General features: G+C 40.1%; 1 protein-coding gene across 26 annotated transcripts in view; it reads left to right on the forward strand.

Moving 5' to 3' along the window:
* PARD3 (par-3 family cell polarity regulator) overlaps positions 1–20,242 on the forward strand; it is a 650,509-nt gene that overhangs the window by 451,039 nt on the left and 179,228 nt on the right. For 24 of the 26 annotated variants that reach the window (XM_038529690.1, XM_038529684.1, XM_038529679.1 and 21 more), the window contains one exon: positions 6,480–6,711. In XM_038529690.1, the coding sequence (XP_038385618.1) occupies positions 6,480–6,711 (232 nt within the window). Of the gene's footprint in view, positions 1–6,479; positions 6,712–11,568; positions 11,686–20,242 lie in introns of those variants that run through there. The other 2 variants (XM_038529703.1, XM_038529704.1) reach the window with 1 other exon arrangement.

The following is a 20,242-nucleotide window of genomic DNA, read 5'->3' on the forward strand; positions in this document are numbered from 1 at the left end:
TTGGTAGTTAAGTCTTCAGTTCTTTGGAAGAGTGATCTTAATTGTTTTCACCCTTCTAGCTACTCTTCATTCGAACATAAACAGTTATTGTTGTTTTTTATAATGAATTAAATATTTTTACATTAGAGTGTTTTTGGAATCATCTATTTGACCTGTCCTCCAGTTGCTGAAACCACTCCTGTGATAGCACTGGTAAATGTCACATGTTCCTTCGTATCTTTCTCTCCTTTCATAGTCAGATTCTTGGTTCTTTATCACATCAGTTATTATTCCCACCCCACATTTTAGAGTAAAAGCTTTTTAATTCTTCATGTTTCAGGTTTCATGGCAGCTGTTTTTTTTTTTTTTTCAGCATTTTGTAAAAGTTTTCCATTGCCAAGAGCTCATCATTTCAATGTTAAAAGTCAGAGTCCAGAAAAGCAGATCCTGTTATTCGACACCATCTGTATCGCTAGCTGTTCATTTTCCACATCTCTCTTCTTTTCCAAAGTCAAAATATTCAACTAAAATAAGAAACAAAAATAATTTTTATATCCCCAAAGTTCTTGAATCCTGCGTAGGATTTTGCAGTGCTTGGGAGTCCAGGCTTCATGTATTTTTATTACCTTTTTTTTTTTTTTTTAACCTAAGATTAATCAGTAGAAATTGGTAGGGATCAGTGGATTTTTAAGTCTAGTGAAATTTTCCAATTACTAATGTCTTGCTTGAACATACTCATTTTTAGTTTTAAGAAGATAAATTCCTGAGACTTAGTCATCCTGTGTATAATTATTCCATTTAATTCTTTGTCTTCTAAAATAAATTCTAAGTTACTCAATATGTGGTTCAATCATTAGGTATTTCTAATACCTAAGGTGTTCCTTTATAAACAAGGAACAATAAAAGATAGTTTTCCATATGATTGATTCTGTTCAATCATTCTTATTCAGTCAACAAATATTTAACGATGCTTCTTTGAGCTATGCCCTCAGAGGAAAGGACTTATTTACTGGTGATTAAGAAGTAATATTATCATTTCTGTTTTGTTTAGTTTCTCTGTTTATACCTATTGAACAATTCATTTAACTCTAGTAGCAAGTCTGAACAAATCATTTAATTCTAGCAAAGTTGTCACAGCTATCAGAATTATATTAACTTTTAACTCTCATACTTGTGATAGACTTTAGATATTCCACAGCTGCTCTAAAGTTTGATTTATGCAATGTACCTATTAGGATGCTTTCAGCTGCATTTAATAGAAAATCCAACTGAGACCAGCTGAAACCATGAGGAAATGCACTGTCTTACATAGCTGAGGTCTGGAGTTGGGCGTCTTCAGGGGACCATTGATTTCATAGCCCAGTGGTGTTACCAAGATCCATTGTCTTCTTGCCCTTTTGGCTGCACTAGCTACAGTTCAGCTTATCCAGAAGGTAATTGCAGAGCTTAGATGCCTTTTACTTTCTTCCAGAAGGGAGTGAGCTATCTCCCCAAGGATGGAAATATGCCTATCCAGGCAGAGGGGGCCATGCTCAGACTACTAACACTGGACTATTAAATCAAGTGGCAGGCATCCATAAGTTGGTCTAATACTGAATTAACCTATTAGAGCTAGATTGCTTCCTGAACATGATCAGCGATCCATTAGAAAGAAAGGGAGAAAAGGATTGTGGATAAGCAACCAACGGAGACCATTACAGTATCAACAGTAGCAATGCGGGGAGAAAAGACAGAAAGACTCTCAGGAACATGTGGTTTAGAGTCATTTTTTTTATAAGATTTTATTTATTTATTTGAGAGAGAGAGAAAGAGGGAGACGGATTGAGAAAGAAGGAGCAAGGAAGGGGCAGAGGGAGAGGGAGAAGCAGACTTCCCATTGAGCTGGGAGCCTGACATGGGGTTTGATCCTGGGACTTAGGGATCATGACCTGACCTATGCAGATGCATAACCAACTGAGCCATCCAGACACCCCTCAAATGAATTTTTGTTAGGAAAATGTTTGTGAGGACTAGATAGAAGTATTTATTTATAGCGGAAGCTGCAGAACTTTTGAATTTCTTTTGAAACCTAACGTCATTTCCTCCATAATCATTAACATATAAGTGCCCAATCTTTTCCAAACTTCTTGGTGACCCAGTCCTACCATGATACCTTGCATAATTAAGTAGCTTAATTTGTAACATGGACTAGAATTTTAATTGAGCTGCATTTGCATCTGTTAAAAACATGGTAATTAGGTATGTTTTAATTGCCGAATGATGGTACTGCATTAAAGAGAAATGAGCAGCTTCACATTAAACCTTCTTCAGAAAGAAACTTTTAAAAATATCTGCCTTCACAGGTAATCATGTGGGAAAGTTTAGTGCATAGAGCAGGTTAAAGTAGGCAGGAGTGTTAGTCAAAAATAGAAATTTCTATTTGTTTGGAAGGAGATAATCATGTTTCTTTGTGTAGGCTATCTGCAAAAGGAAATCAAATCATCTGTAAGGACCAAAATTAAAGAGAAGAAATATATAACATAGCATTTAAAATAGATCATCTAAATGTAAGTTTGTAATTAGTTCTTGTATTATAATTTACAGCAGGAACACAATTGATCAAGCTATTTACTGCCAGTACTTTTCTTACTTGAAAAATTGTTTATATGATTTTTTTTCTATTTTCTTTAAAGGAATAACAGTATTTTATGTATCTTATTATAAGGGTGGTATTACATGCACAAAGATTGTAGAACTTTAAAAAAATAATCTGACCAGTATTATCAGTGACCTCGAATATACATGTTTAAAACAATTATACATGTGTAGCCAATTTATTTAAGCTTTTGGTAACCACCATAATTCTGCATGGGGACAAGGTAAAATGAAAGGTTCTTATTTTTTTATTTCAAATAATGTTAGAGTTCGAAGTATATATACTATGATACTCTAAAAGAACATCTTATGTTTGTACATTGGAAGCCACATATTGCTAAATATTTTTAATTAGTTGGCATTCAGAGGGATTAGTTAAATCAGTACACTCCCAGAAGAGTTTCTGTGATAATGTATTATCTAAATTAGAATGTTCAGATTAAGCATAAAGAATTCTCAAATGTGCAAGTATCATTTTAAAACAGTCCACTTGCTTGGAGCAGGAAACTGAGCTAGGATTTTTGATTTTATAAAATGAGGTTACAAAACTCAGTTAATAAATAATTTAATACCAATTTTCTCTGTTTCACTCAATTTAGAAAATAAGTTGTATTACATACACCAGAAAATTATTGGGAATATGAAAAGAATTGGCAACAAATATGAATTCAGCATATAGTCAGTTGTGAAGATACTGCCTTTATTCTGTTACCAAGCCAAGAGCAGACATATGCCCCTTGTACTTCTGCCAAAACTATTAGGCAGAAAACTAGCAGAACTGCTACTGATACTTCCATTCATGATTTATGATAATGGTTGCTGTGGAAGACTAAGTCATTTACATTTATTGAGCTCATTTTTTTGTTTATAGTTTCAATATTGTAGAGGGTTATAAAATCCATTAGACAACACGTATAGCACTAACAGTAATCGCATAAAAAGATACCAGAACCTGCTTAGAGCTAAACCAAGTACAATGAGCCTTCCTGATGTTGTTGTTGTTGAGGTGTGGCTAGTTTTGGCAGGCTTGATTAGAGGGAAGTAGGTATTGTTCTGAAACTAGAGGAACGGCAATACCTAGAAATTGGAGAAAAGTTTGGTTGGGATAAAGTTATGAGTCAGGTTTGCTGGTAGTCTTTCATCTGCTATCTGCGTGCGTCTGCCTAGCAGTCCTCATTTTAGAAGTTTAGAGACTAGAAGGCAGACATGTAATCATATCATTTGAGAAGTGCAATGATAAAAGTTTGTTACAGAGAGTTTTGGAAGTGTAGGTAAAAGAGGTTTCGCTTGTTGGGAATTTTAGAAAATTCATTAGCATCCATTTATCTATCTTGAGTGTATCAACAGACCTAGGTTTTATAGTTCCCAAGAATTTCTGAGAATTGTTCTATAATGATTTGGATGATTATCTCACAGTTGAGACCATACCGGTTTCCCAAAGCGTTGAAATAGCAGTTGGCAATCAGGTAGGGCACAACCATATTTAAGGGTGTCAGACTAGGTGCTTCAACCCTGCTAAAGCTATATTTATATTTTCTTAGGAGATTCATATATGAGAAGGCTACCTATAATAGCACATCTTTGGGTAGTTGACCAGAATATTCTTTCACTGCTCTGTGTAGACTACAAAAAATTATAGCCTTAAAACTAAGCATTTATTTGTAAGGCTAGGGATTTTCACTAGCAATGCCCATCTGAAAGTTTTAACAGGCTTTCTCTGTCAAGTCTGCACCATTCCTATTTGTATTAACCAAGAGGAAAAAAAAAAAAAAACAAATTTTTAAAAGTCTACCGCATCCTTTGGAGCAGGAAAGTGGTTCACAATTAGATAACCAGTGCAGAGGGAGACCTTTCAAAAGTCATTTCTGTGGTTCCTGGCCAGTCCTACAGTTTTGTATACATTTGATCTAGCTTCTTGAGTGATTTTATCAACATGAGCCACAAGTCATGGCATTGAATGAATATGTAGGATTGACAATAGGTTTCTGAAATACGATGCCGACACCGGGAATTATCTTCCAGGCAGACTGTGTAGTGACTGGGTGATAGATTACCTCGATGTGTGTTGTATGGAGCATGGAATTGAACGATCACAAACAGCAGAGTTGATGAAAGAAATGCATGAAGGTCTTGCTGAAGTATAACTGTATGGAACATAATACTAGAAAGATCCCTGGACTGGCAGTATGCTAGCCCCACACCTTTCTCAGCAAGAAATGGAAAATGTTGGACTAAATGACCTCTGAAGTATGTTCTGGATTTAGATGTGGTGATGGTTTTATTCTTTAGCTATTCTAAGGCATGACCTGCTGGCATGAGAAATATATTGACTCATGTTTTTAACCAAATGTGTCAACAAAGGAAATTGTACACTTTTTTTTTTGTATTTTGCTAATTAGCTGGCATTGTTTTAAAAACTATTAATTTGAAGTGGTCATACCATATTGATAATATTTTTTCTCAGATTCTGGAGGGCTTAACAGCAGAACACTAAGATACCAAGTTTGTTTTAACTGGTCTTATTATGCTTTGGTATTGTGTATTACTAACTCAAGTGTCCCTTGGTGGTGGAGAGGCAAGACTGAATTTCACTTGAAGATATATTAACTTGACTTAGAGGTCAGTTCTTTGTGAAATATTGGGAAAAGGCTTAACTGTTCTATTTGGTTCTGTGTTAAAAGAAGCTCAAAAACATTAATTCACACTTTATTTGTTGATGCAGGAGAATAAGATGACCTCAGAAGTTAAGGGGTAATCCGAAGCCCTAATAATTCTTAATATATTTGGAAGAAAATCCTAGGCAACCGATCTTAGAAAATATTTATCAGAGTGGCTGTTAATATATACATTTATTGTTTTTTTTACCTAATAAATTCTTAAAATTCTTTTGGTAAGTGGAAACCTACCCTAGTTACTTGTCATTCTTTCAAATCAAAAACTTTGGGGTATTGAAGTGCCTTTGGACCATATGCTTACAGAGCATTGGTTCAAAGAATAGAATATTCTTATTACTAAGCAGATGTTTTATCTGCAGACTTCAAGAGAGTGTGAAGTTATTGATCTACACATTTTCATGCAGAGTTATTTAGGATTAGAAGATAGAGTAGCTTTTGCTTATGATGTTGGCCTTATATAATGACAATATAAGAAGAAGTTACAGAGACTGTAACGATCCAGTCTTTTGTGTGCAGAAATCACAAATGCACATATTTGGGAGCCTGAAGAGAGAAGTCCTTGTGCTGGTATTGGTGTGCTTACTAGTGAATGGTGTAGTTTCACAAATTAATGAGGGGCTAGAGTAAGATCTACATTATTCTTATCCATGAGGAAAGGGAGCACTTGAGGAGGGGCTGCTTGTTTTCTTTGCATTTTGCAAATACAATACACAGGAGCCTTAGGAGTCAGTGCTGTGTGATAAGCACCTACTAATCCCTCTAGCAGTGCATGCTCTGTATCAAGGAGGATGTTACCCCTAGTGAATCAACATCTCACCAGGAAACTGCTTCTCTCTTATGTTGGCATGTGATCTTCACATAGGAATACCCATGTGCATAGTAACCATCCACATCATATGTTCAATTTTAATCCTCCTGAAAGTAAATAGCATTGGGGCACCTGCCTGGCTCAGTCGGAAAAGCATGTGACTCTTGATCCCAGGGTCGGGAGTTTGGATGTAGAGATTACTTAAATAAATAAAAACTTAAAAAAAAAGTAGCATTGTAGTCCATGTTGATAGCAGGGTCAAACCACAGTAGAAAATGTGGGAAAGCAAAATTCACACATATATTTTAGCCTCCTTCTCTTTGTTCTTTTGGTTCACTATGTTCCTTATCCATTTTTGTTTGTTTGTTTGTTTCCTTTCCAAGTGGAAGAAGACACAGAAGAAAGTTCAAGATCAGGGAGAGAGTCTGTATCGACAGCCAGTGATCAGCCTTCACATTCTCTGGAGAGACACATGAATGGGAACCAAGAGAAAGGCGATAAGATGGATAGGAGAAAGGATAAAGCTGGCAAAGAGAAGAAGAAGGACAGAGACAAGGAGAAAGACAAAATGAAAGCCAAAAAGGGGATGCTGAAGGGCTTGGGAGACATGTTCAGGTAAGTCTTTACCAACTCAGAGCAGATCATCCCTAGACAGATGTGAGCATGAGGTCAATAAAAACACAGACTTGAAAATCTTGTCTTTGAGGTCCACCAAAAATGTTTTCTCATGTTCAGTCTTTGCTCTGGCACATGTAATTTCTCAAGGATTTCACTTTAGTTATTTCAAACCATGGTAGCATCCTTAAAGATGATATCTTGCCAACTACGTAAATAACCATGGAGAGGAAGGAAGGACAAGTCTCCCTTTTAGCTATGCATAAGAGTAAAAGCCCCAAGGAGACAAAGAGCTATTAAAGCAGGGTTTGTTCTTTTGTGTGTGTGAACAATGATTCATTATTTAAATGTAACACAGAGCTCAACTTAGTGGTAGCATTTAAAGGTTCATTAATAACAAGTCTAATAAAAAATGTTACAAATAGAGCTTCAATTAAGCTGTGTTGATTAATTTAATACTTATTACTTTAGTCTGTAAAGATTTCATTAAACGTAGTCTCTGGCTGTTTCCTGACAGTTGTTTTTGTGTATCTAAATTATACTCTGGGATTACTTAGCATATCGTTTTTTACAAATCTGTACTACACAGTAAAAGTGACAAGTCGTTCAGAAGTTGCACTGAAACTCTCCCATAAACGTTCATCTAAGGTGATTTATAATATTCAGGCATTTAATGTTAAATATAAAGATTGCTCGATTGTTCCATAAATTACACCTCTAAACATATCAAGATGAGGGTTTCAAATTGAAAACATGCAGTATAGCCACTTGACTCTTCAGAAAATAGTTCCTCTGTATTAGGGATACCTTCCTTTTAACTTCTTTTTAATTGTAAAATGTGAACAAGAGGGTTTTTTTTTTCTTTTTCCCATGGAATTTTCTTGATTTATGAGCATGAGGTTGACCTCAATAACTCAGGGAGTTAAAGATACGTCAGGCCTGCAAAGTTGAGGACTCGAGGCACAGCCTACAGGCCATACAACAAAACAGATGTGCTCTGTACATGTCTGATTAAGTCGAGTGCATAGAAGAAGTAAACTATCGACCTAGATAAAACAAAGCCTGGTCTAATAGTGCCATTAGCTTTAGTGTAAATATGATGGGATTTCCATCTCTGATGCTTCACAGCATTGGGATTTTCAGTTTTACATTAGAGTTTTTCGTGTTGATATAATATTTTTGAATGCTTTTTTAGTCAGATCATCGTTCTTCATTATATTCCACATCTAAGAAAGCCTATCGGATGAAATTGCTCTAACTGCCACTTTATTTCAGTTTCTATGTGAGCCAGGGGGCTTTTCTTTCTGTATATGCAGACTGACAGCTCGTAGGCTGGCACCTACATAATGCACGGACATAAGACCATTGCCCGTCAGTGGAAATTTAAGGAATATGTACTACTGTCTTCTTTAAATTAGAGGATATGAGTACCTGAGACTTACACATTCCTTTTTTTTGTTTGTTTGTTTGTTTTTTAAGATTCAATAAGATAGTGCAGCCATGGGTCCTGGTTCCCTCCTAAAAATCTCACTGAATGCCTCTTAGTTTTCCTTCATAAGCCAACATTAATCTGATACAGTGCTTTGTTCTTCTCATGGAATAAAAAAGCAGCAAATTTTGAGTGTGTTTTTATAAAATATGTTATTTTCATTTTTATTATAAATTGCTTTGTCTATAATTTACAACTCCAGAATAAGAGAGGCCTTAGGGTAGAGTTTTTCCTTTCCGAGATCAGAGAAGTAGATATTGTGGGGGGCCATGGGGACATGCATGTTTCAAAGGTATCCTGAATCCAACAACCACCTTTTTGCTGTAAAGCACTATATGATGTTTTCTCTAGACCAGATTCTATAGATTATACCGCAGTCTGTAATGAAAGCTAGCTTGGTGATAAATTTGTAATTCAAAGGTCTGCATGTTTTCGAAAACTAACTTCTGTGTTTAGGTATAGGGGTTAAAGAGGATTTGTTTGTTTTCCTAAAAAATTAGCTTGTATTCTCCCAGTGTTTAAGAATAGCTTTAAAGAAAATCACTGATGTTCGTACTTTTTGGGAACATAGCATTAGTGGTTTGCTAGAATCAGCCCACACTGGCTTGTGAGAGCCAATTGCTCAATGTTTAGAAATTTTGCCAAACGTTGTTGAACACAGCCATTATAAAAATTAGTTAAGTTTTATAAAAATCAAAAGCAGTATTCAGAATTTATGAGTTCCTAATTATTTTATCACCTTTTACAACTATCTCTGCTTTTGAGGTCATTTACCCCTCCTGCATTGGCATGATGCTAACACTTTATGTGCGTGTGCAAACACAGCTCTCACCTGCTCAACCTTTAAGACATAATGTTGCTGGTTGAAAATGAGCCATGTAGGGAGAACTTATACCAGGGAACTGTATGAGTTCCACAAAACAGAGCTGCTTCTCTAAAGAGAACAACATGCCACCAAGTGAAGGATGTGTGTATATACATTATACGTGTATCTCTTAAGTAGAGTCTCAGTATCTTGTCTAGTTTTCTTGAATGTGGCTGTTTTCCAACTGGTGCAAACCACTGCTTCGGTCCTTTGGGAAAGGGTTGAAGTTTGCCAAACACTTCTCCTTGAAAATGATCTGAGAATAATTTATTAAACATAAAATAAGTTTTTTGTCTGATTCTTGGCTCTTTTTTTTTTTTTTTTTTTTAAGATTTTATTTATTCATTAGAGACACAGAGAGAGGCAGAGACAGAGGGAGAAGCAGGCTCCTCGCAGGAAGCCTGATGTGGGACTCATCACATGATGATGAAGCCTGATGTGGGATCTCGGGAGTATGGGATCACTCCCTGAGCCGGAGGCAGATTCTCAACCACTGAGCCACCCAGGTGTCCCTGATTCTTGGCTCTTAATCCTTTCTTCACACCATTATTTTATGTTCTTAGTATTGGAGAAGACTTCTAAAGCATTGTTAGATTTTTCAAAATATTTTGTAACTACCTCTTATACTTTGAATCTCACTGTTTGAGACTAATACACTCTCAGATTGTTCCTTTTTTCTTTTTTTAACAACATAGGGGGATATAGTCCGATTTTAAAATTAGTCTCTTCCTTTCATTTTGCTCTCTTAAGGAGAAGAAGATGTGATTCCCTTAGCAATGTTGCTTTTAAATAGCTTAATCAAAATGCATATGCGCATTTCTTAGGACAGTTTGTAAGGAGGTTCAAGTGCAGCTGCCCAACACCGGCCTGAAGGGATATGTGTGTCAGTGTGTGAGCGTGTGCTTTTGTGTGTGTGTTGTTACGATTTTGTTTCCTCTTTTTGGTTCAGATAACAGAAAGAAAAGGCTAAGGGTCAGGGACGTTAAATATTGAGAATCTAGCTTTCCGGGCATATTGAGCTTTTTGTCTTTAGTCCTTCGAGGAGGTAATAATACATTTTCCTTTAAAAACAGGCTCATGGGCTCTCCTCCTCAAGCCTCCCCCAAACACACGCACTTTGCTCCTACCCCTATAGATTGTCTATGATTTTTGGTTAAATTTGAAGAGAGCCAAATATATGGAGTCTGTTTTTAAAAGGATATCAGAGGAAACTGTGGCATGTTGCGTAGATGTTTTTATTTACTGGTATATACAGATGACATGGTTTTCTATTTCACACATTGAATAGTAGTCACAAAGATGATTTAATTATTGATAAACAGCTCTAGGAAAGAATATTTTGAGTCCTATGAATCACTCTTCTGTTTATAAATTATGGAGTACATGAAGTGCAAAAGCTGTCTTAATACAAATTTTAAATCACAAATTCAAATCTATAAGAAATCAAATAACAAATGTAAGGTGTTTTATGGTTGTATGAATTTCTCATTGTATATGTACTACATCTTTTGCACATAAGGAACTCCTGTTGCCTTAATTGAAATGGCTTTGTATCTAAGAAACCTGAGTTGTGCTTACTGAATAGGTAAACATGACGTGTAAATGTCATCATTCTTTGTGCAAAGTGTGGAGCAGAGGGAGGGTCTGGAATTTTGAGTCTTTGTTTATGTTGATTCTCAGATGCTTGGCTATTCAAATTTAATACTATAAAATATTTTTTAGAATTCTGCAATTGTATGAAATTGTACTAATGAGGGAAGGAACTAAATCTGTCCTCTAGAAGGAGAGAGATCTATAATTTGTTTCCAAGGCGTTCATTTTTGAAGGAAAGGGACAGCATTTGTCAGCAACGTGTTTTTGCCTTAGTTTCCATCTTCAAATGACGATAATCCACAGAATGATAAAACCTTAAAATACTATTAGGACAGTGTTCTCAGACAGTAGCGTTAAAGATGATGTGTTGCCCTTTTTCCAGCCCTGGAATATATATGATTTGATATTGCTTTGCCTAAAAGATTAGGATGGTTCTCTTTTGAATATGGTAGAATTGTCCCCACTCTTCAAACTGGAGGTTTCTTAGAAAGGACCTTCCCATGCATGCCGCAGGTTCACTTTGTGCTTTTGTCCCTATGTGATGGCTGAGAACCTATTGCTGTAGGAAGCTAAAGCAAAAGTAATGTTGCAATGTTACCATTAAAATCAAATCCTCCAATTACAGTTAAAATGATTACCTGGTTCCTTGCAGCACTGTTTTATTCACTTCTGTAAGAGGAAATGGGTAATTTAGTTTGAAACCTTGTTTGGTTGAAATCAGATACACTGCTATCTTTTCCCTTTTAGATAATGATAGTTTTCAGAATACAATGAACATGATCAGATTTTAAGACTTAATGTTGTAGCCTGGATTACACTCTAAACTTTGAGAGAATAACAAACAGGAATGACTGTTGCTTCCCTTACCTGTACTTACTAACTGTGTGTCTATACCGTGTTTCTCATTTAGCCTTGCCAAACTGAAGCCTGAGAAGAGATGAACAACAAACCAGATTCAAAAAGGTCTTGAGAAGCACATATTGCACAGTTGATTTTTAAAACAAACAATAAATTTACTTTTAATGAATTCTTAGTGGCTGTTGACGAATTTTGTTTACGACATCAGCAGTTTTGATGGTCTGGTAATTTCCATATTAATCAATTTGGAACTTTTTCATCTTGATTTCAAGCTTGGGGGTTTAAATTACTGCTTGAAAAGGCAGAGAAGTGTTTTTTCCTATCATTTTTACTAGCCCCTTTTCATAGTGGAAAACCATAGTCTAGCTGCTGGCGTATTCAGAAGTCATCAGCACACACCAATCCCATGTTAGAATCTGCTTTCAAGACGAAGTAATGTACCAGTTTGGTTTCTTGTATAACATGGTGGCTGAGGACACAAGCAGGTGCAGGTGAACAGTTCAAGGGCAGGGAGGCCTATGGGTTGGGACTATCACCCATAGTTGATAACCAAATTGGCAAGGTTGCCAGGTACTTTTGAGCAAAGTTTAGTCCGTTTGTAGGTTAGAGGGTTTAGACAAAAGATAGGAGGTTAGGAAAAGAGGTATCTGTGCCAGGGGGTGGCTGACCCAGCAAGTCCTTCCTGGGAAAAAGTAGAGATACTTTAGCAAATAGTAATTCTGAGGTTTGCTAACACCCCAGGGAGCTAAGAGCACACACTCTTTTATAACAGTGTTTCTGGAAAGGGTCTACCTGACTGAGGATTGTAATCACACCTATCTGAACAAGCAGGTGGGTCTCAGCCTGTCCTTCCTTTAGGAGGAAGCCTTCTGCTTACAAGAAGCCTTAACTCAACACTTCTCCATTCTTCATGTCTTCAGAATTATAGACAGGGCTCTATCTAGTTAGCTTTATTCTCTGAGAACGCTGGGATTGTATTGTACTTGAAAACAATGTGGTGATGAAGCAGAGAACCATTTGCTAAAGGGTGTTGTGGAGCTGGGTTGTGTGCCAGTGAGGACAGGACTTTGCTCAGACTTGGCAGCAGCTGCAGCCCAGCCTCACCCCCTAGCCCCGCCAGGCAAAAGCCCTCACCTGTATCACAGGAAGGAGGCACCTATAACCATGTTTATTTGTTGATGTCGGAAATAGCGGGGCTCATAGATTTTTATGGCTCGGGCCTAATTGCCCTTCGGGTGAATGTGACCAGTTTCACATTGGCACTCAGTCTACACTGGGGCTGGTTTAGGGAATGCAGTTAAAATACATCTGTGGAAATGTCTACCCAGCTATATGAGAGACAGGCACAATACTTTCCAATAGAAAAGAAGAACTTAACGAGGGGTTTTTGCATAATTTTACTTGTTTTCTCCTGGGTGAGCTGGACCGAGACCGGCCTTCTTGTGTGAAGACACGTACTGGGAGGATCCCTCTGGATAAGTTTCAAATTTGTAAATCCCAAGGATTTAATATATGCTTCTTCTAATTCGAGTGGAAACAGAGGTTCCCATTTTTAACACAGGAAAATAAGTGTCAGACTGACCTGATAGCAAAGCCAAGTTCTAGGGTAGCTGATATCATCTTCTTCTAGAATTATTCTTTTTTGTTGTTGTTAGCAGTTTTAAATAGAGAACCTCTGACATCTACAGCACGGAAACTGACTGCGAGGGAGCCAGAGGAGTCACAAAGCATGACGGCTAGGCCTTTCTAAGACCTTTCCTGATGCTCCTTAATGCTGCTTTTCCACAGACCTGCAGCGTGAATATAGAATGCGAGTGTCAAGGATGACACCTACTTTTAGTCTCTGTAAAGCAAACCTTTTCGTAAAAGAAATTTTTGACAGTTCTGAGATGCTAAGTCAATTTCAATTCCAGACGGTGTGGAAAATGGAATCTTTTTTTCTGCAATTGATGTGAAAATTGAAGGCTAGTGACTATTCACTCTCTAATAACACAGGGTAAATAAATACTATCACACCACTGAAAAATGCACTGGAAGACAGGCCAAGCTAATGACATTTATCAAAACATGTATTGGAAATATTCTTTCTGAATGTTTTTATTTGTTACCATTAGAGGTTCTGCATCTTTCACATTAAACATAATGGACTCAAGTACCTGGTATTCCTAAATATATTTTTGTCAAGCCACAAATTATTGTATAAAGGTGATTGTTTGATTCTTTCAAATAGTATTTTAAAGAATTCGCTGGGGAAGTGACCTCTTACATAATTGAATGTTGGATGGTTTTCTTCTGACCTATTTAATAATAGCCAATTTAGAAACAAAAGACTAAAATCGGATTAAATTCCCTATCATAGTGAATTGGCCGTGTCTCCTGGTAACCTTTCTGCTTGCATGTTTTGTGGGCTGGATGCACCGCTGAGGGCTCCCCAGGCACCCAGAGCAGAGCCCAGAGCAGCTCTGCACTCTCTTGCCCCATGGGCATGGCTCCAGCGAGCCTTTTGGGGGTCCCTGCAGAGTAGGGCAGCACTGCCCTGCTCTCCTGGGTCACTCCCGGCGCCCCCACGTGGCGCTGTCCCTCCCCCAGCTTAGAGTAGAGTCAACTCCTACCTCGTGTTCCCGCCTATGCATTATCACAAACCCTTTGAGAAATGTGCATTTGTCATCTCCATCTTCCTGTTCTCTCTTAAACTCCCTTCTTTGAAGCCCCAGCCCCCTCGCCCTCCCCCCCCATCCCCCGTGGCCTCTTCATGGCTGAGTCTCCCCTAGGCCCTGCCTTGGTCCCCCGGACCTTGGTGTGGGGGCTCCTAGGCTCCTCTGAGGTCCCCCAGGCCGGGCACTCGGCCTGTCTTCTGGCCACTCTGGGTCGTCCTCACTGTGGGGTCTGAGCTCCACTCTGCCCCTCCGGTACCGGGGTGCCTCCCAGACTCAGTCCTTGGTGCTTTTCTCTCTTTCCCTTTGCAGTAACACAGGATGTTTAGATTCGTAGGAAACGGAGCCTCCAAGCTCTAAGTACAATCTATGGGCAGGTGACCCACAAATGCACGTCTCCTGCCCGCGCATCTTCCGTGATCTGTACGTGTGTGGGTCCTCCGGCTTCTTCACTTGCTCGCTTGAACGTCGACACCTAGCGTGCTGCCAACTCACTTCCCAGTATTTCTTCCCTCCTCAGATAATTGCAGCTCCAGTTTAGGTCACTTGGTTAGCTCCGAAGCCTTCAGGTAATCCTTGGCTCTTGGGTTTTCTGCACATTCCACATCCAGTTTATTCATGAACAACAACAAAGGCCCATTTACTTCATCATTTCTACAGAGCTCAGGAGCTCTGGTCCTTCAGTCCCCGCATCCTGTCTCCTGCATGTCAGCAGCGATCCTCCAGCCACCCTCCCTGCCTCCCCCTGCTCCCCTGCAGTATGCTCTCAACGCAGCAGCTAGAAGTCACATCATCTCGTTCTCCTCTCTCTGCTCAGCCCCTGGCAGGTGTCCAAGTACATTCAGAGGAGAGGTCGAAATCTGTGGAGTCAACTGTTGGGCTCCCCCATGACTTGTCTCCCACCTCCCACCCCTCAGGCCTCGCTCCTTCTCTTGCCTTTGTGAACCTCACTGCAGTTGCACTGCCCCCCCCAGCCCCCCTGCCCAACTGTGGGTCTCAGCGCCTTCGTCCTTGCTCATCGTTCTACCTGGAGTAATCTGTTCTCGGCTTCTCATAGGTTCATGGGTGTCCGCTTTTGGGGGTAACTCTCCAGCCTCGCTCAGCAGCACTCCCTCCCACCCTGTCACTTCCTGTCCCGCTGTTTGGCATCACTTCTCTGTGCACTCACTACTGCCTCACATGCCATGTTATCACGCGTGGTGTAATGATTGGTTGCCAACAGCAGGCTGGGTTAACCTTGCCTCTGCTGTACCACTTGCAGGCTGCGTGGTGCATAGTCAGGGCCCAGGAAGCCCAACGGATGTCAGGGTGCCCGTCCTCCGGCTTCCGGTGGCCAGTCTCTGCCTCTAGGCCGTGGCAGGAAGCTCTGCTGCTCTGTGCAGGACTGCTGGAGGGCCTTGGTCATGACCTCCGCAGTGCACTCGTCAGCCAGTGTGAGTCAAGAGAGCCACTGCCCTCGCTATTTTGTGTGTACCCCAGGCAGAGAGGCCAAGCAGCACCCCCTCCCAGCCCCCAGAGTTTGCCTGTGGCATTGAGCTCCCCTTGGCCACAGTGGTAACAGGCTTGAGACACTGCTTTTGGGCTGCCTTTCCCTGCACATCCCGTCTTCACTCCTCTACCGCTCCGTTAAACTAAGCCCTGAATCCTTATCTCAGGATCTGCTTCAGGTGAAATCCAGACTGTTGAATGAATGAATAAATAAAGTTCCCTGAGTAAGTGGTGACAGTGTATGTGATGAATTTCTACCTGGAGTAATTTTACAGCTTATGACAAGCTACCACACCAGGGCAGTGCTGCTGTTTGCTCCCATCGTTGGAAGATGATGTCATTTCCAAAGCTTGCCTGTGACTGATCAAGACAGTCCCCGGAGAGCAGGCCTTTTCACGCTCCATAGGTCTGCATCGTGTCCTTTGGTTTATTGTTCAAGTTACCGTTTTCCCTGCTCTTAGTAGCCATAAATGATTTAAGTATTCTCCATTACATCAGACTTTTTTTTAAAAAGGTACAGTTCCAAATTGAAGCTTTCATGCCAAGCAGTATCTTTGAGGGGGTCACAGATTCAAGCAAGGGGTAAATGTTAAAATCGCCCTATTCGTGCCTTCCTTAGCCTTAAAATGCCAGGCTCTGGAGATGGTGTAAGATTCTGTCTCTAAAAGAAGTCAAACCCTCATTTTACTCCTCAAGAACTTCCTGAGCAGCAGAGTGAGCTGGTGAAAGGTCCCTCCCTTCTGAAGGCCATGCCCATATAGCCCTTTACAGGCTGGGTCACCTGTGGGCACCACCACAGACAGATGGTGCTCTGGAGCTCTCCCCTTTCCCTACTAGCCGGGTTGGGCGGGGGGCACGGAGCTAAGCACATGGGGGCCAGCTTCCTGAGGCCTAGGATAGTCTGATTCTTTTATTTATTTATTTTTTTTGGATAGTCTGATTCTTAAATGAGGTTTATCTCCTTAGTTGCTCCTGCAATACCATCTTTAATTTTCCATATTAAAGAAATATTAAATATTATATATTGGGATATATATCATATGTAATATTATACTATATAATATAACTTTCATCTCTTCTATGTTAAAAATACTGCCTCTTTCTGGTTCATGTATGAATTTCAGTCCTAAAAAAAAAAATAGTAAAAGATCAAGTTTACACTCACTGTCCAAACACAGGAACGGGGGCTTTGAAATGAAATGAACTGATGTAAACCAACTGCATAATGTCCCTGCTTTCTGTATTAAGGCTTCTCTATTTCTACTCTTCCAGTTAATTTAGAGTGTTATCCACTATCACCTTGTGGCACCTGTTTCTGATTTTGTTGAGGAACATGATGGTCGTGAGGACTTCCCTAAAGAGAAGAGGTGTTCCTCATGCATTGTATTTCCACCAGTACCATGGCAAGCAGTTAGTATTCATTGAGTGTTGATACTGGTGGACAGTCCGCTGAGAACATTATTTCAATGACCTATTTAATCTTCACAATAACCCTTTAGGGTAGGTGCTCTTTTTAGTCCCGTATTATGGATAAAGAAGGTAAACACAAAGGTTCAGGGGGGTACTGATGACCAAGGTTACCCAGGGGTCGGGTCCAGTGGCAGAGCCAGACTGAGTGTGAATACCGGCCCACCCCTAAAGCCATGTTCCAAACCACTCCGCTGGGCTTCTTCCATCAGGTTGTACTGCCCTGGACCCTGTTTGAGAGCCAAGATTGCTAGAGGTTCATCATGTGAAGTGGCATTGCTAGTGTAGGCTATGAAAAAATAGAGATCCCTGCTGCTAGCTGGGAATGTGGAAGTTAGTATCTTCTGAGCCCAGCTTTTAAGTTTTGTTTCTATTTGATTTCTTACCGTCCTCTATCTGTGGTCCTTTCTCTCCCAGAATAGTTCGTAAGTTACTCAGGAATTTTGTTGTGAATTTAAAATTTACTAATTGCCATATCCCTTCTCCCGCACCTGACCCTCAAACCTGTCCATTCTATATCTTGAATGCTAGTGATGATTAAAAAAAAAAAAAAAAAAAAAAAAAGGCTTTATGCTTGCTCTCTTCTTTCGAGATGGCCATATAGTCCTACCTGTTTTTATACCTCATTTTCCCCTTGCTGTATATTAACCCTTCTTATGCCTTCTTATCTTACTGTACTCCTGTTGTTTCTTTCATTTCCCCCGTTAAAACAATCGTGAGGGCATGTGTGTTTGAAGTCTTTATCTCCTCTCAAATCTTCTGATTTTTCCCTATGTTCCTGTCCTTTTCACCCACACCCTGTCAGTGCCACCTGGATCAGCAACCTTGCCGATCCTTGGGTGTGCCACAGAGACCACAGCTCGGTATTTAGTGCTCTGGCCCTTGGAAGACCAGTGGGGCTCGGCGCTTCCTGCCTCTCCAGCGCCTCTGCTCCTTATGTCTGTCTGGATCCTTGTACCTGGCCTTGGCAAATTTCCACTGCTGCTTGAAGAAAGGGAAATAATCTTTTATCTAATTCCTGCTTGTATCATGCTTTAGTCTTGGGAAAGCATCCCAAGTTTACTTTTGAATTCCTAGGATTTCAGGTTTCTTTTTTATTTTATCTCTTCTAGGGTATAGTGTTAAAAACATTTTTAAAATTGAGGAAATGATAGCACCAATTTAACCTTAATGAGGTTGATTGTGCAAGTTTTAAAAAAGTAAATTTTGAACCCATGGTAAGATAGGTATTCTGACAGGAGGACATGTTCCTTTGATGAACTTTCTAGTACATAGCAGCAGCCAGATGATTAGAGCACATTGGCAAAGCATTGATAATCATTTCTGCAGGATGTTGTCTGCTACCCACCTGAGTTGTCCCAGCCACACTGAGGGAAAGGAGATCGCCCTCAGATTTGGTTTGCTGCATCTCAGCATCCAGGTAAGTGTATTTGCAAATGGGCAGTAAATCTCCTGATGGGCAATCATATTCCAGCACTTAATGACAAGTGTCCTACTAAAGATTAATTTTCACTGCTCCTTTGCAAGCTGCTGGTGAGAGCCACAGATCTGAAGCCAAGGAAATGTGCACCCTGGTGCCTCGATGGGTGCTCCTGGCAGGAAGAGCCAGCTTCCTGACGTGGGGCCAGGGATAGGCTCCTGGCCCTGATCACTGCTGTGGGGAATGGCTTCACTCTCCTACTGTGTTCCCTCCTGTCTCCCCCAGCCAGCTAGAGTCGCATGTACTCTGAGGCAAGGCCAGAAAACATGCATCCACATGCCTTGTGCAAAGAACTGGGTCAGTGCGATGACTTCTGAGCCTTATACTTCTCACCTGGTTTCTGCTGGTGAGCAAGTGGGACTTTTCCAAGGCTTCTTATGGAGTATATGTGATTTCTTAGTACCTTTGAGGTAAAACCATTAATTTGTACATTCAACAAATGTTTACTGGAGGCTTTCTGTCTGCCAGGCACCATTTCAGGGGCAGGGATTTGGGGGCAACTGAGAGAAGACAGGCTCTGCCCCAGTGGCCCTTGTGGAGGCTCTGTGGGAGCTCAGAGCAAATATGCATGGCCCAGACAAGGAGTCAGTCACCTGCCTCCAGAAGATGGCATTAAAACTCAGATCCAAAAGATGTTCTCTCTTTTTCAAGGGTTTTTTTGGGGAAAAGGAGAATTTTGCATCAGTGGGATTCAGAGTCTTGATATGATCCTCAGCAAGAAATATATTTTGTCTTGCAAGCCAGTGGACGTACACACACAAGTAACTGAACGTTTCACAGAGTCGTCCTTGCCTCTGTGTCCTGTGCTCTGATTCCCCTGCTGAGAGGCAGCTGAGTAAGTGGTTAAGAGCCTGGACTCTGCAGTTAGATCACTTGGGTCCCATTCCCAGGTGTACACTCAGCAGCCTCAGGTTCAGAGCAAGTTAATTAACCTCTTTGTGCTTTACTTTTCTCACTTGTAAAGTGTGGACAATAATGGTACCTGTCTCCCCCCGTTGTCTGAAGCTAATATATACCAGGCACCTCAGAACCCCTCCTGGTACAAAAAAAAGAAAGTACTATGTGAAGGTTAGCTGCTTTTGACATTACTATTATTATTCTGTAATTTACTTCTTTGAAAATGCTAAGTGGGTCCTACCATGTCAATTTTACATAGCTAATGGGTTACAACACACAATTGAAAGATACTACTTAGGTGGTGGAAATCCTGTAGGTTTGCAGAGGATGGGGGTGAGGGATGAGCTGCTGGGGAGGCGGGTGGCATAAAGGACTCATGGTATAGTTTGTATCTGATGCTAGAACAATGAGAGGCCATTCAGGAGAATGGGTTGGTTAAATTTACATTTTTTAGAAAATTAATAGAGGACTGTAGCAACAATTTGTGGAGTGAACTTAGGAGCTGGCCCAAAGTGTATGCAGGGAACTCAGGTAGACAACTGTTGTAAAAATCATGGCCAGCCATGGCTGTGGCCATGGGGTCATGGATAGGATATGTATTTCTCAGGAGGAATCCGGGAGTTTGGTGATTGATAGATGTAAAAAATGAGAGAGAGAAAAAAAAAAAAAACAGTAAGAAATAATTCCTATGCTTTTGGCCTGAGAAACTAGATTGATGGTGGTTACACTGACTAGAAAAC

This window comes from Canis lupus, chromosome 2 (genome assembly GCF_011100685.1).
Source record: "Canis lupus familiaris isolate Mischka breed German Shepherd chromosome 2, alternate assembly UU_Cfam_GSD_1.0, whole genome shotgun sequence".
Classification (NCBI taxonomy): Eukaryota; Metazoa; Chordata; class Mammalia; order Carnivora; family Canidae; genus Canis; species Canis lupus.